Source organism: Pantherophis guttatus, chromosome 1, assembly GCF_059756535.1.
Source record: "Pantherophis guttatus breed Tessera chromosome 1, ASM5975653v1, whole genome shotgun sequence".
In the NCBI taxonomy this organism is placed as follows: domain Eukaryota; kingdom Metazoa; phylum Chordata; class Lepidosauria; order Squamata; family Colubridae; genus Pantherophis; species Pantherophis guttatus.
This window is the reverse complement of record NC_142063.1, coordinates 17889752-17904340: the sequence shown is the minus strand read 5'-3', so window position 1 is coordinate 17904340 and position 14589 is coordinate 17889752. Positions and strand designations below refer to the sequence as shown.

At 41.0% G+C, this 14589-nt stretch overlaps 1 protein-coding gene across 6 annotated transcripts in view; it reads left to right on the top strand.

Annotated features, from left to right (window-relative positions):
• The first annotated feature begins 9844 nt into the window (after nucleotides 1–9844).
• The window catches only part of DOT1L (DOT1 like histone lysine methyltransferase), an 82687-nt gene continuing 77942 nt past the window's right edge, over nucleotides 9845–14589 (top strand). For 4 of the 6 annotated variants that reach the window (XM_087881498.1, XM_034437748.3, XM_034437749.3 and 1 more), the window contains exon 1: nucleotides 9845–10957. In XM_087881498.1, the coding sequence (XP_087737624.1) occupies nucleotides 10877–10957 (81 nt within the window). In that variant the 5' untranslated portion in view covers nucleotides 9845–10876. The remainder of the gene's footprint in view (nucleotides 10958–14589) is intronic. The other 2 variants (XM_087881491.1, XM_034437747.3) reach the window with 1 other exon arrangement.

Sequence of the window (14589 nt, the reverse complement as noted above, 5' to 3'; positions counted from 1 at the left end):
CCTGGATATGCAGCTGTCCTTGGAGGAACATCTGACGGCTGTAACCAGGGGGACCTTTTGTCAGGTTCGCCTGATTCGCCAGTTGTGGCCCTTTCTTGATTGGGATTCCCTGTGCACAGTCACTCATGCCCTCGTCACCTCTCGCCTTGACTACTGCAACGCTCTCTACATGGGGCTCCCCTTGAGGAGCACCCGGAGGCTCCAGCTGGTCCAGAACGCAGCAGCGTGGGTAGTGACGGGAGCAGCATGGCGCTCCTATGTAACACCGCTCCTGCGTGAGCTGCACTGGGTCCCAGTGGTCTTCCGGGTGCGCTTCAAGGTGTTGGTTATCACCTTTAAAGCGCTCCATGGCATAGGGCCTAGCTATCTTCGAGACCGCCTGCTGCTACCGACGACCTCCCATCGACCCGTGCGCTCCCACAGAGATGTTTTAATTGGTAGTGAGTTTTAATAGGGCCAAATTTATATATCTTTTAATTGTTTTTTAATATTTGTACTGCATGTTTTTTAATTTTGGCTGTACACCGTTCTGAGTCCTCAGGGAGAAGGGCGGTATAGAAATTTAAAATAAAATAAAAAATAAAATAAATAAAAAAAACACCAAACATTTGATGTACATATCTATTGAACAGATATAGCTTTTCAGTAAATATTTACACAATTTTAGCATTTGTATCAAAATACTTGTATTACTTTTTCCTATATTCACCTTAATTTAATTCAATTTAAAATATGCAGGATAGATTATTTAATTAAAAATAACTAAAACTAGAAAACATACCATTTCCCCGAAAATAAGACATCCCCTGATAATAAGCCCAGTCGGGCTTTTGAGTGCATGCGCTAAAATAAGCCTCCCCCCGAAAATAAGCCCTCCCCAAAAATATTTAAACGCAGAGCCGGAAATCAGGTAAGACGGCAAGAAGAGCCCCAATCTTGCTCCACGTGCCCCAAAATAATAAGACCTCCCCGAAAATAAGGCTAAGTGCTTATTTCGGGGTTCAAAAAATATAAGACGGGGTCTTATTTTCCAGGAAACACGGTATGCCTTTAAAACAAAGTCAAGTGCACTTTAGGAAAGAAATTAGAATTGTACGCTTCAGTATAATATCCCGGTCTTCCCCAACCCATGCATTTGAGATCTTTTGAGCTGCAACTTCCTTCCTTCTTTCCCAGCGCATCTAGAGGGCACTAAGCTAGAAATGGCAGTTAAATATGATGCCAATATATAGTTGTGCTTATTTTTTCCAGCTGAGGGCAGTACAACACAACCCCATAGAAAGGTCTTTAAAAGCAATATTTTGGATTATTGCATTGTTGTCTGGCCAGACAGACCTGTGGAAAAGGGATTGTTCTTTTATTATAAAATGGCTAGTTGAAAATTATATAACATGCTTAACCAGCTTGGCGTGCAGTTTGTGATTATATTTCAGTGAGCCAGGGTCATGGAATTGTGATTGACTGATCTAATTTATATACCTACCCGTCTCATCAAAAGTGATTCTGGGTGGTGAACAACAAAACGAAAACAGTGAATAAATACATCCATCCATTTATTATTAATTATAAAAGCATTTAAAAATAAAAAAAACAGAACTAAGAAAGAAATAAGGAGCAAAACGATGTTAATAAGTTTACCTGTCCCCTGGGATCCCCAGGCTTGCTGGCATAATCAGTCTTCAGGGATTGTCATAAGTGATTAGACCAACCTCCTTTCAGGGGGGAGAAGATTCCATTCCAGAAAAGACATGCTGCCTAGAGCTTGCCAAGTGTAGTTCCCTAGCTGACAGAACCTATAGCTTTCTCTGCTGGATCTAGCTGGAAGAGGCAGTGCCTCAAGTAAACTAGTCCCACAGTTTTGAAGGTCAACATCAACAACTTAGATTGTACCTGGAAACAAAGTGGTAACTAATGCACCTCTCAAAGCAGAAGTGTAACGTGTGTTCTACCATATAATTGCTTGTGCCACCATATTTTGCATCAGTTGAATTTTTTGGACATTCTTCCAAGGGCCCCATGTGGAATGCATAGCAATAGTCCAACTGGGAGGTGAAGAACAGGGAATGGATCACCAAGTTCTCAGAAGCAAGATCAATGGGGAAGCTGGTAAGAAGTAAGAAGTTATGGTCATATGTGGTCCTCCCTTAATGATGGCAACTGAGATTATTAGAACTGCTGTTGCTAAGCAGAAGAGTCATGTAATGTTATGATTTTGACCACATTGCTTAGTAATGGCCAATGATCCCAACTGCCATTATAAATTGAGGACTACCTGTATTCTACCTTTCATTTAGGACTCAAAAACAAGAGAAATAGTGCTCTCTACTTCTATTTCCCCCCAGCAACAATCTTGTGAGAATTGGTTCAAAATAACCCAGGGAGATTCTGTGGCTGAGGGTACCAAGAATCAGCATCTCTCAGCTCTTGGTCTAATATTGTAACCATTACATCACACTGGCTTCTCCCCATTTAGAGATGGAGATGGTTATTCCCCCCCCCCCCATCACTGCTGTCAGATGTTTTGCTACAGTACAAAATTTCATGGGGTAATTGTATCCTGTTTTCAAGTATGTCATCTAAATTCAACCAAGCAGAATTTTCTATAATGGGTAATGTTTAGAGTTTAGAGAGAAGAAAATATTCTTGTCTCCAAATTCTGGCTCTTGTTCAAGAAATAGAAGCATTTCTAGATTTGATCAGTATTTTTCCTTTTAATTGTGTGATTTGTCCTGACAGAACATGAAGAAATACAACAAAAACCTCTTGCTCTGTATTTTCCTTCACATTCCAGGGTGGGAAGTTGAGAATTTATAAGCTTAAAAAGTAAGAGAGATGAGAAGACTAAAGGATAAAATATAATCACTAAAATTTTTTTTTTTTTTAATTTGATTTATATGCCGCCCTTCTCCGGAGACTCAGGGCGGCTTACAATGTGCTCAGCAATAACTTTCATCCTTTTGTATATTTATACAAAGTCAGCTTATTGCCCCCACAACTGGGTCCTCAATTTACCTACCTTAGAAAGGATGGAAGGCTGAGTCAACCTTGAGCCTAGGTGAGATTCGAACCTGCAGTAATTGCAGGCAGCTGGTCTTAATAACCAGCTTAATAACAGGGTGCCTTAGACCACTGCACTTTTCTGTGTCTAAGCTCCTGTTTATATTTGAAGAGATCCAGGGTACCTATATTTTCTTTCTGGTACCGGTCTTGAACTTTTAATAGTTGAACTCTGTAAAAATTATATCAGTGAAGTTCCCCAGTTCAGACCTGGGAGGAGCTAAACTGGAAGTTCTTGAGGTATATGATTAAAACCAAGGGTTGGGCTGCTGCAGGTGGAACATTTATATCCTATCATAGTTACACAAATTAATGTGTCCAATTTTGTACTGATTGTAAAACTGATCAAAGATGATTATTCTAATTCACTTTTTTAACCAAGGTGATAGAATTACCTTCTTGCAGTTCTCTGTCTCTGAATTACACAATGTTTAACCATGGTTTATTGAATAAACATAGTTGGCTGGTTTCAGAGTATGGTAAAGCCTTAAATAATTACAAACAAACCTCAATGGCAAGATCTGCACGATGTTCCAAGGAACAATTAAAGAACAAAGCAACCCTCTCCAAACTATACAATATGCAGTATTCCATATATTGAAAACATACCAAGTTCAGAAAGTTGTGTGAATGCAATGTGTCAGATTGATTGCCTGCTTAAAAAACAAGATTACTTGCATGAATTCATCAAAGATAAATCATGAAAGTGTTTATGATACAAAGCAGATAACTACTGGAATGTGCTTCTGTACCACATGTGTTGAGAAGCAGATAAAGGCCTACAGAACAGCTGAGAAGAAAGGAGAAAAAAATTCTAGCTTCAATCAGCAACCAGCTGCCCCAAAGAGTGTCATGTTTTCCAACATGAAATTCACTAATCTTGGAAGATGACTCCTGTTATAGTTATCTACAGCATCAGAACATTGGAAGCTATCTTCTGCTACAATGTGGAGATTCTTAATCATCCAGGTCATGATTGTCCCACAGGTACTTTTTCCAAAAGGCAATGGGACTTTCTTGGTTTTTTCCTTTGAAAATGTTTTGCTTTTCATCCAAGAAGCTTCTTCAGTTAAGGGGGCCTTGCTACATTTTCTCAGTGGGATTCCTTCTACATATTTTAGAGAAAACAGACTTCAACTGTTAGACTTCCCTAGCCATTATGGCCAATGCTAAGATTACTAGCTGATTGACTCAAAGAATGATGAGGCCAATACCCTGCTCAGTGTAGAAACCCAAAATTTGAGTCCCTTCAGGGAGAAGGGCGGGATATAAATTTAATAAATAAATAAGTTTAATAAATAAATAAATAAAATGAAACACTCCTGACTGTTGGCTAGACTACTTCACTTAAATATATCCAGTGTGGAGAGGCCCACCACCTCTCTGGCTAATTGGTTTTACTAGTAGTTTTATCAGAACTACTCTCTTTAGAATTTTTTCCTATATTACTAAATTGGAATGTCATGTAGGCCTTAGTTCCTAGTCTCCCATTCATTTTTGTTGCCCTTCCCTGAAACTGTTCTAATTCCTAATTCATCTTTAGGTGTAGTGTCCAGAACAGTTTTGTGGTGAGGTCTGACCAAAGCAAAATGAAATGGAATTATTATATCCTTTATTTGGAAATGATACTTCAGCTGATACAGCCTAAAGTTGCAGTAGCTGTTTTTGGAGCCACATCAGATTGCTGACTCATATTCAGTTTGTAATCAACTATTTCAGCAGTCTTTTTTGCCAGAATTTATTTTATTTTATTGGATGTAGAGGCTGCCTGACTTCCAAAGACACTGTGAGTGGTTTACATCTCCAAAATAGGAAACAAAAGAAAGAAGACATGCATATCCAGAACAGACAACATAAAACTAATAAAGGATTGACAGCTAACCCCAAACAGGGAGCAAATCCAGATATTCAAAGACTTGTAGAACAGCAGTGGGGTGGGAACAATACAGATGTGTGGGGACACTGTTCCACAGTGCAGGTATCATGAGAAGGTGTGCTTCCTAAATTCTATAGACTTTTTTAAATTGATGGGATCTGGGGTGTGATCACACTATCTCAGGGGTGTCAAACTTGATTTCATTAAGGGCCACATCAGGATTGTGTTTGACCTCAGAGGGCCGAATGGTGGTGGTGTGTGGCTGGGATGGGCATGGGCACAGTGGGCAGTGGCCACAGGCTCAATGCATTTTTTCTCTTTCCACAGTTCTTCACTATAACCATTTTCCTATTTCTTCTACCAGATATTACTGGCAAACATTTATTACTTATAAATACTCCACTAAACTTTTTATTTCTAAATTTTTAAGCACCCTGCAGGCTAGATCCAGTACGCGGGCCTTGAGTTTGATACCCCTGTTCTATCTGATCTTACTGGGCAGGCAGAAACTACTGAAGCTAGGTGGGCCCTCAAAGAACCTAGCTTATTCCATGAAGGGCTTTACAGGTGATAACCAGCAGCTAAAATTGTACTTGAAAATAATTGGCAATAAGAATAGCTCACAAAGCAGCAGTGATGCATTGGCATAATGTGTTCTGCTCATCGCTAGCTATGTTGTTGTATTCTGAATCAGCAATAGCTTCTGAGTGGTCTTCAAGGGCAACCTCATTTTGAAAGCATTTTAGTAACCTAATTAAGAGGTGACTAAAGCATGAGTAATACAGGTTACTCATTCCCATTCCAGATATCCAACCTATGGATTTGCTTTTTGTTTCCTAAGTAAAAGTAAAAGTGAAAGATTGTGCTGTGCTGTTGTCTGTTAAATTTCATAGTATTTCAGTCCATTTCTCAAGTCATTGATACCACACATCTGGGGAGCATCAGTGTTGGAAAAGATTGTTCTACTAGCTTAGTTCATGAAACAATTAAGCCATGGATTGTTGAAAAAAGCTAATTGCTTAGATGTACACAACAAAAATATCCAGTTAAACTAGTTCTAGCCATTCAGCTGTGCTAGGGAAACACCAAAATCCATTGACCTATTTTGTGTATCAAGAAAAAGATTTAGACTGAAAAAGTCCCTCTCAAACCTCAAGCCTATTCATTAAGAATTCACTGCCAAAGTCTTGCAGCCCAGAATACATTTTTTAATGACTGGCTGCAGCAGTCAAATTATGTTTAATGTTGAATACCTAATAATGGGAAGGAGCTAGTTATCTTATCATCTTGGATTTATATAAACCAAAGTTTAAGATTAATGTTTGAACCCTTCAAATTTTGATTTCTTTATACTCAAATGATGATTGTTCCAGATTTTGACTTCACTGTTCTACAGAAAGCCTATTTGGTGTAGTGGTTAAGGCATCAGCCTAGAAATTATGAGTTATAATTCCACTTTAGGCACAAAGCCAACTAGGTAATCTTGGGCAAGTTGTTTTCAGTCCTATGAAGGATGCAATGGCAAATTATTTCTGAAAAATCTTGTCAAGAAACTTGCAGGGACTTGTCTAGGCAATCTCCGAGAATCAGACATGATTGAATGAAAGAAAATGAAGCTCTAGATATGGAATATTTCCAAGGTGTAATTTTGACATTAGGAAATCAATAAACATATGGATTAACAGTGTTTTATGTAATATGGACAATGCCTCGGATATGGTGGGTTAACACAACATATTAAGCCTTAATATATTTTAATTTTGATGAAATATATTGTTTGAATCCAATCTTGCAGTAAGTCCCATTATACTAGTTGTTTGACTAGTGGGGAGGGATGGCGGTTGTCATTAGGGAAGGTCTTAGACCTTAGGGAGGTCACTGTCCCTCAGATTGGCGGGTGTGAGTCCCTTCTGTTGAAATGGGACCCTGGAGTGCAGTCGGCTCTGTTGATTACGTACCTGTCTCCCAGCTGCGTGTCTTCAGTCCTGCCCGCATTACTCGAAGTCTTAGCTGAACTGACGGTTGAGATCCCCAACCTTATGGTTGTAGGAGATTTTAATGGGTTGCCCACCGAGCTCTGGACGGCCCCTGACCTCCGCACCTTCCGCGCCGACCTAAAGACATGGCTCTTACACCAACTTCTCTGATCTGCCGTGGATTTTAACTTGGGGACTTGGGGATTTTAAATTGGTTTTAATATTATTTAATTTTCACTTATTGTCGGGTATTGCTGTGAGCTGCCCCGAGTCCTACGGGAGAAGGGCGGCATATAAATCTGACTAAAATAAATAAATAAATAATGCAGTAACCATGGTTAACTGAACCATAATTTACTGAATTAACCTAATTTCTAGGCTAAAATAGTGCCAATTCTATCATTTAATGAATTGCTTCTTAGTTATGCAAAGCTAAATAGTGTGGAGGGCAAAACCTTTATGCCACTTTGAAATCTGATAAGATGTAATACTGAAAGTTGTGGGAGTTGCTTCAGTTCTAACAGATGTGGAGAGCACAAATTTTAGAGACTACCTTGAGCAAAGGTTTCTCAGTAAAAGACATTATTAGTCTTTAGCTAAATTAATAAACTTTTAGAGTTATTTTATTGTCAAGGGGGAATTAATTGACTCTAAGGATCTGGCGTCGGGATAGTCATATTTTCCTAAACTCAGTGAATACCAGAATTTAAACCTGAAACAGTTTAATTTTATTGAAGCTGTTATATCTCATAGAATATTTGAAGATAAAAGAGTGGGAGTTTATACTACTTTGAATTTTGGAGGAAGTCCATTTAATTTCAGTAATATTAAACTCTGATGTAAAACAACTTCACATAGCCATAGAACTATTTAAAACTGCAGTATTGCCATGTATAAAAAGTTGTAGAGGGAATAGGAGAGGGTGTAGTAATATTTATTGCCTGTTGTATGCTTCAAAATCAAAAGTGGAAAACCTTTGAAATGTAAACCATTACATTTGAATTTTGAGATCACTGATAAATTTTGCTGTGGACTTGAAAAGGAAATGTCCTCAGTACCAGCTATACTTTTGCTTAGCTTTAAACTTGCAACAATAAAGGATGATTTATTTAAATTCACATTCATGTGCAGAAATAGTTGTGATCTTGAACATAGGAGGACTCTTTGGAATTGTCCTTGAGCAGATGCTACAGAGGGACTGAATAGATATGCTTCATTCCCTATCAGCAAGAAATGCTGACACAGTTTGAACAGCTTCTCAATGACGTTTCCTTTCAAATGTTCTGTACCAACAGCTGCAGGGAGCATCTGCCTGCACGTTCCAAGCATCCCCATTTCCCTTTGCAATGTGCCATGAAATCTCAAATTTACTAACCAGAAAGCAGTAAACAAAAGAGATAGATAGATGGAAAGCTGCAATCCTGTGCCTAGTTCTGGTATTATGTCTCTTGAACACAGCAAATAGGGTACCACTGCTACTGCTACTACTTGTTTTTAGATTCTTAGTATACAAATATATTTTTATTCCTACATGTACACTTTTCTGCTTCCATGATAGTCACATTAATTCAGAGATGCAGAAAAAAGAAACAATGGTTTAAATAACTAAAAACGGGGGAGGAGGAGGCCAAATGTAATTAGCCAAATCCACACTTCTACAGGTAGGAAACACTTCTGTATTCTCATTAAGTCTATTTTTTAACAAATTATTTAGGAGAAACAAAATCGAATTGCTATTTTTGTCTTCTTTTGCAGGCTACATGGGCCTCTAGCCTGCTTTAGTTTGACAATTTCTTATATTCTTGGGTACACTTTGATGGAAACTCCATGTTCAGATTCAGTCCACCTCTAAATAATAGTTGCCAGGGAAGGTGATTTAATGGGAGAATTGCTTTGCCTACCTTTCCTTCAAGAATCTCAGGGTTAACAAAAATGTTTTTTTCTTCCCAACCTCAACATTTATCCTCACAACCGCCTGAGATAGTTTAATTGGAATCCCCCCCCCCAAATATATGCATTATATATTTGGACTTTTCTGAGGATGCCCCCAGCACCTGCCAGCAAACATGAACAATTATTTGGCATTGTAACCTCAAAGTCGAAAGCAGATTTCCATCGGAAATAAAAGACTTGCATCATGACATCACTTGTGCTGTTTTTAATTCTCCTTTTGGTATTTGTAAATACGTGTAATATACGATAGGCGGTCGTTTTCCTGGGGCAAAGAGCCCTTATGTCCCTGCTACCCCCTCAGCATAAACACCGAAATCGCTACAGCATTAATTATGGCGTGTTCTTCTTATCTCTGGGGCGGCGCGGGGGAAGCCTGACAGGAACAGGGCAATTTTGAGACAAGACCCAGCCAAATGAGCCCACAAAACAGGAAACCTCTCCATCTGGAAAAGCATCCGCCTTCATTCGGAGGTAGATTGTGCTTAATTTTAAGGCAGGGAGTCAGTCAAACCTTTCCAGGCTTGCCTTGTCATCTTTTCCATGTCTCTCTCTCTCTCCCTCCCACACTCCATTCCCCCTTCCCTACGTGTGAACATAAGTCTGCGTTGCGTGTGTGTCTACTATTTATAAGTCGAATACATACGTGAGGAAAATCTGACGTGCGCGTCGTGACTTCCCGCGCGAGTAGGATTGCCCGGGGAATCACGCTCTATATATGTGTGTGTGGTGTGTGTGTGTGTTCGCGCGTGTGTGATGGTTGAAAACACGACTGTAACGATTAGGGGGCTCATTTGAGGTTTCAGCGTGACCGTTACTATTTTCTTCGTGCGCCTCGTGCGTTGTGGTGGTGGGGGGAGATGGAACCTTCGTGAGGAGGCGGCGTTCGCGCGCCGAGAGAGAGAGAGAGAGAATGAGAGACGAAATGGGGGAGCGGGGGGGGGGGCTCGAGGAGGCGGAGGAAGCGCGAGCGCGCGGCCGCCTCAGACGGGGCCTCCACTGAGGGCAAGTGAGGACAAGGAGGAGCGCGCACTCTGGCCAAGGCGGACAGATCCGGGCCCGCTTTTTTTTTTTTTTTTTTAAATTCACTCCGAGACTCTCGCGCTTTTTTTTTTTTAATCCACCGAGCCTCCTCCTCCTCCTCCTCAGGGGGAAAAAAAAAGCCTGGATGGGGGAGAGCGAGCGTATGTGTGACAGGAGCTGGGGTGCGGGTGGTGGTGGGGGGAAAGAACAGACAGTGAGCTAGGACGAAGGCGGCCGTCCTTCCTTTTATCTTGGCGCCGCGCCCCCTCCTCTCCCTCTCCCCCCCTCCCCTCCTTCAACTACTCCTAGGCTTCTCTTTCGAATAATTCACTTACATCTGGGACGTACGTGCGTGCGTGCGTACCCTCAACGAGCCCGAGTGCGTGCGCGCCAATCTCCTTCCCCCCCCTCGTCTCGCGCGCGACGTCGGCTCCCCCCCCACCCCCGCCTCTCTACGTGAAGCTATAATTTTTTTCTTAAAAGAGTGGTGGAGTGAAGGACGTAAGACGAGCAATAAAAGCTGTAACTGATACATTTGGGGGTTGACGTCCTCCGCCCGCACGGGTTTTCTTTTTTCTTTTCTTTTTTTTTTTTTAAATAATTGCCCTCCTTCCCTCCCTCTCCCTTCTCGCTGTTACCGTCATCGCCCTCATCATTACCACCACCTCCACTGGGCGGCCCCTGCTTTTGACGCCGGCGGGGGCGGCCCAAAATGGCGGCGGCGCGGCTGCTGCTGCTGCTATTGCTGACGAAAAGCCCGGCCCGGCGCGAGCGACAATAGAGAAGAGAGAGCGCGTGAAGGGAAGGAGCGGCCGCTCGCTCGCGGGCTGGTCCTCCTCAGCCGCCGCCGCCGCCGCCGCCGCCGTTTTCGCTCTCCGCCGCCCCGCCGCTCTAGCATGGTGCGGGTCCGCCGCCACTTGCTCCCTTTTGCCGCCCCGAGCTGACCTATCCTCTCACTGAGGCTCTGCTCTGCTCGCTCTCTTCCGCCGCCAGCATGGGCGAGAGGTTGGAGCTCAGGCTGAAGTCGCCAGTGGGAGCGGAGCCGGCCGTCTACCCCTGGCCCCTGCCCGTTTATGTGAGTGTGCGGGAGAGAGAGAGAGTCGTCCTTGGGCGCCCCGGTGGGGAGGAGATGAAGGGGGTCGGGGTGTCACGGGAATGTGGGGTGTGAGGGGGTCCTTCAGAAGGAGCAGGGGGTCCCAGGAGGGTTACTTTTATGGGCACGGTAGGAAATGAGAAGGGGAAGTGCCCCCCTTTTTTTTTGAGAGAGAGAGAGAGAGAGAGAGGGAGAGACGGGGAGCCCTGCGGGAATAATTTTAGTAAAGTAAAAAGGAATTTGGAAGAGGAAATTAACCTGGGGGGTGGGGGTGGCGGGTGGAATGCAAAGGAAAAAAAATCCGGGTCCAGTTATTCGTTGGGGCACGTCTGCCTGGGAGTTATTAGAAATAAAGTGGGGGGGGAGAAAAGTTTGGGAAAGGTACAGAGTGGGAATCGCAAGGGTTTATTTTTAATTTTTTTTTTTTTTAAATCTACGAGGGAATTTGGGAGGCTGAACCGAACTGAAATCGGGGATGATGAGGTAGCCTCGTGGAAAGAAGACAAGAGTGTTGTGTGGAAGGGAGAGCGAAATAATGTGCTGTCATTGTAGCCGAGGAGGTACCTTAGGAAACTGAGTTGGGGAGGATTGACAGGCAGCTGTTCGGTGTCACTTCGGCAGGTTTTTTTTTTTTCTTCATTTAAGATTATATTATGGAGGGAATCGAACCCCGTGAGAATTGCCTTTTGACTTCCTGCTAAACGGAAAATGGAAAGGGTGTTTTTGTGCTGGGAAAATTTAGTAACGTTTATTATAGAGTAATAGGTGCAAAGACCCCCCCTGGTTTGGGTGCATTATGGGGCTATTATGTAAGGCATAGGAAATGGGGGAGACCTGATTGCATTGTGATAGAAAAACTGAAGGGTGCTTCTAGTTCCTTTTATTTCTAAGGAAGGAGAAAATAATCATGAAATTTCACCTTCAATATTTTCTCCTCATCTATCTACACCATCTTTTCTCATTCTCCCAGGCTTTTTTGTCCCAGGCACTCGTCCTGGCTTGACCTCCTCATAACTGAAGTTCTCAACCGTCTTCTAAATCAGATATATTTGGAGTTGTCCTCTAGTTTCATTGCTGCCAATTTTTTTCATGCTAGTACAGTATGTGTTCTGAAAATGTACTGTTTTCTCTTCTACTTTCCTTTCTCAGACTTTAGGTTTTCCTTTTGATTGATTACCTTAATAAAAACTTCCTCTCATTCTTAACACATTTATAATGGTTTTTACAATTTGCTATCACAATCTGTATGCAACAGCTTCTAATGTACATATTTTTGCAAAGAAATTAGACAATGCAGAATAAGCATGTTTATCCTTATCGAGTTCAAAAGATAAACTGTCTTAAAGGTGGTTAATTTCTTGAATGTCAATTTTTGGATGCAATTATGAGAGGTCTTTAGGATTATTGAAAACATTTTATCAAACTACTGGCTGCATTCAGAGTACATATGACATTTAAATGTGTTGTATGAACTCTATCGTGTATGTTATGGGAATTCAGGAAATAGAATTAATTTAACCTTTAATACTGTAGTTCAGTTAACCAAGACTGTGTGTGACAAACAGCCACTGTGGAAAACAGGTTTATGGATTTGATGAAACTTTGGTCTATTCTTGCAAAGTATCTCTTACATTCTGCTGAAAGTATTGTATTTAATATATTTTGTGTTCTTGATGCCACTTTTGCAGTCTTTATTTCTTGTTTGTCAATCATAGTATTGCAAAGTTGGAATCAACTTTAAAGGTCATCTAGTCTTAACTAAATTTCTTGATGAATTCAGGTTTATGGTATGCAGAAAGAGCTGCATTCCTGATGGACAGCTGCCTACATTCAATGTAGCTTTTCCATTGCCTTGGGACTTACTTTATTCTTTCATTCTCACTGCTATTGTGATAATCTATCTTCAGAGAAGGGGTGCCCTTCTTACAATTCAACTATTGCCTGTCAAACTCTGGAATTTGCTTTAGCCCCCAAATCCTCAGTTGACCCACAGATAGCTGGCCTCCCTCAGGACACTGTGTTGTTGCTTTCTTGGGTCTCTGCCAACTCTTTGGTATTCCCCACCCTGTCACTTTTTAAAAAAAAAATTTGCAAACATTCCTTACATCCCAGGCCAGCCATTTTAAAATAATCCTACTTTTCCTGTTGTGGGTGACTCATTACTTGCAGATACTCCCTGTCCACACCCAAACAATATTTGTTCTATTCTGTTCTACCCTCCCTGTCTTTTCTACACTTCATAATCTCTGTCTGTAGCCCTGCTCAACTGTCTCATGTTTTATATTTTCATGTTGAATTACTATTGATTAAAAACTTATCTCTTTTTTCTCTTTTCTTTTTCTAAGCACTTTAAATAACCAGACAGTGGGTTTAACACTACATAAGAAGGGTTGTAATTTGGAATGATTGTGTCTGTATGAATTAGAATGTTTGTATAAAGACTAGGATATTATTTCTACTCTAGGTAACAGAGTTCTGAAGAGGCAGAAGACTGATTATAACTAAATAAAATAATTGGAATATTAATTAGCTTCTCCTTTACTTCCTTTCTTCAGGCTTACATTTTTGGAATCGCTTTGGACTGAAACATAGTAGAATGTGTAAAGTTAACTTTCTGACTATTGAATGAGGAATATGTTTCGTTTTCCTCTGTTTTAAAAAGGAAACGAAACAGTAGTGGGAGGAGGAAGATAGAACTGAAACCTAAATAGAGAATTCTTTGCAAATTTCCCTTTCCTCTATTTAGTGATAAATGCACAAATTTATTCTTCCTAATTCTATACTTGCAGTCCATATTTGGTTACTGCACACATCAGTGATGACGCTTCATTTTATTTTTGTAATGCCTTAGCTGCATAATATTTTACACATTTCACAAATTTTGGCTAACCTTTTCTAATGAATCATTGTGTTTTGTAATGATGCGGCCCTGGGAAATGACAGTTATGAATACAGAATATGTTTGTGGGGGTGTCAGAGAGAGAGAGTGTGTGCATATGTGTAAATCTTCACATACTTACCATACCATGTGTTTGCTATCTTAGCAGGGGTGGGGAATTGCATTCTTGTTGGAGAATGGAAGTATAGTATTTTTTTTAAAAAAACTTGGCATGGAACTGTTTGGCTATTCTTGCACTGTGTGGCATTTCTCCATTTGTATTCCATATTTAACAGTGTAAAGGAGGTAGGGTGTACAATAGATTGAGTTTGAATGATGCAGATCAGAACTGGACATCTTTTTTTGGATCAGGGGAAGGACCATAGCTTTTCTGCCTACCAGCTGGTCAAAAATGGCTACTTGAGGCATTACTGGAAGAAGTAGGCTGAAAATGTTCAGCCTGATTTTTACCTTGGGGAGGGTGTAAGAGTAGGAATGGGAAACATACTGCTTCAAAAAGGCTATGTGTTTCCCTTTTCAACCAAAGAGCCACCGGGGCTCAAAGTTAAGCGAAAGCCATGCTGCTGCCCTAAATGAGGCATTTTGCCATTGAATTTCAGTGACCTGATCTTGACCTGTTAGAAAGTCATATGGTGTGGATATTTCTACTGCATTTCAGCAGATGATATGAGGAATTAGAATAGCTTTTTTTGTGAAAAGATGAATAAAATATGCT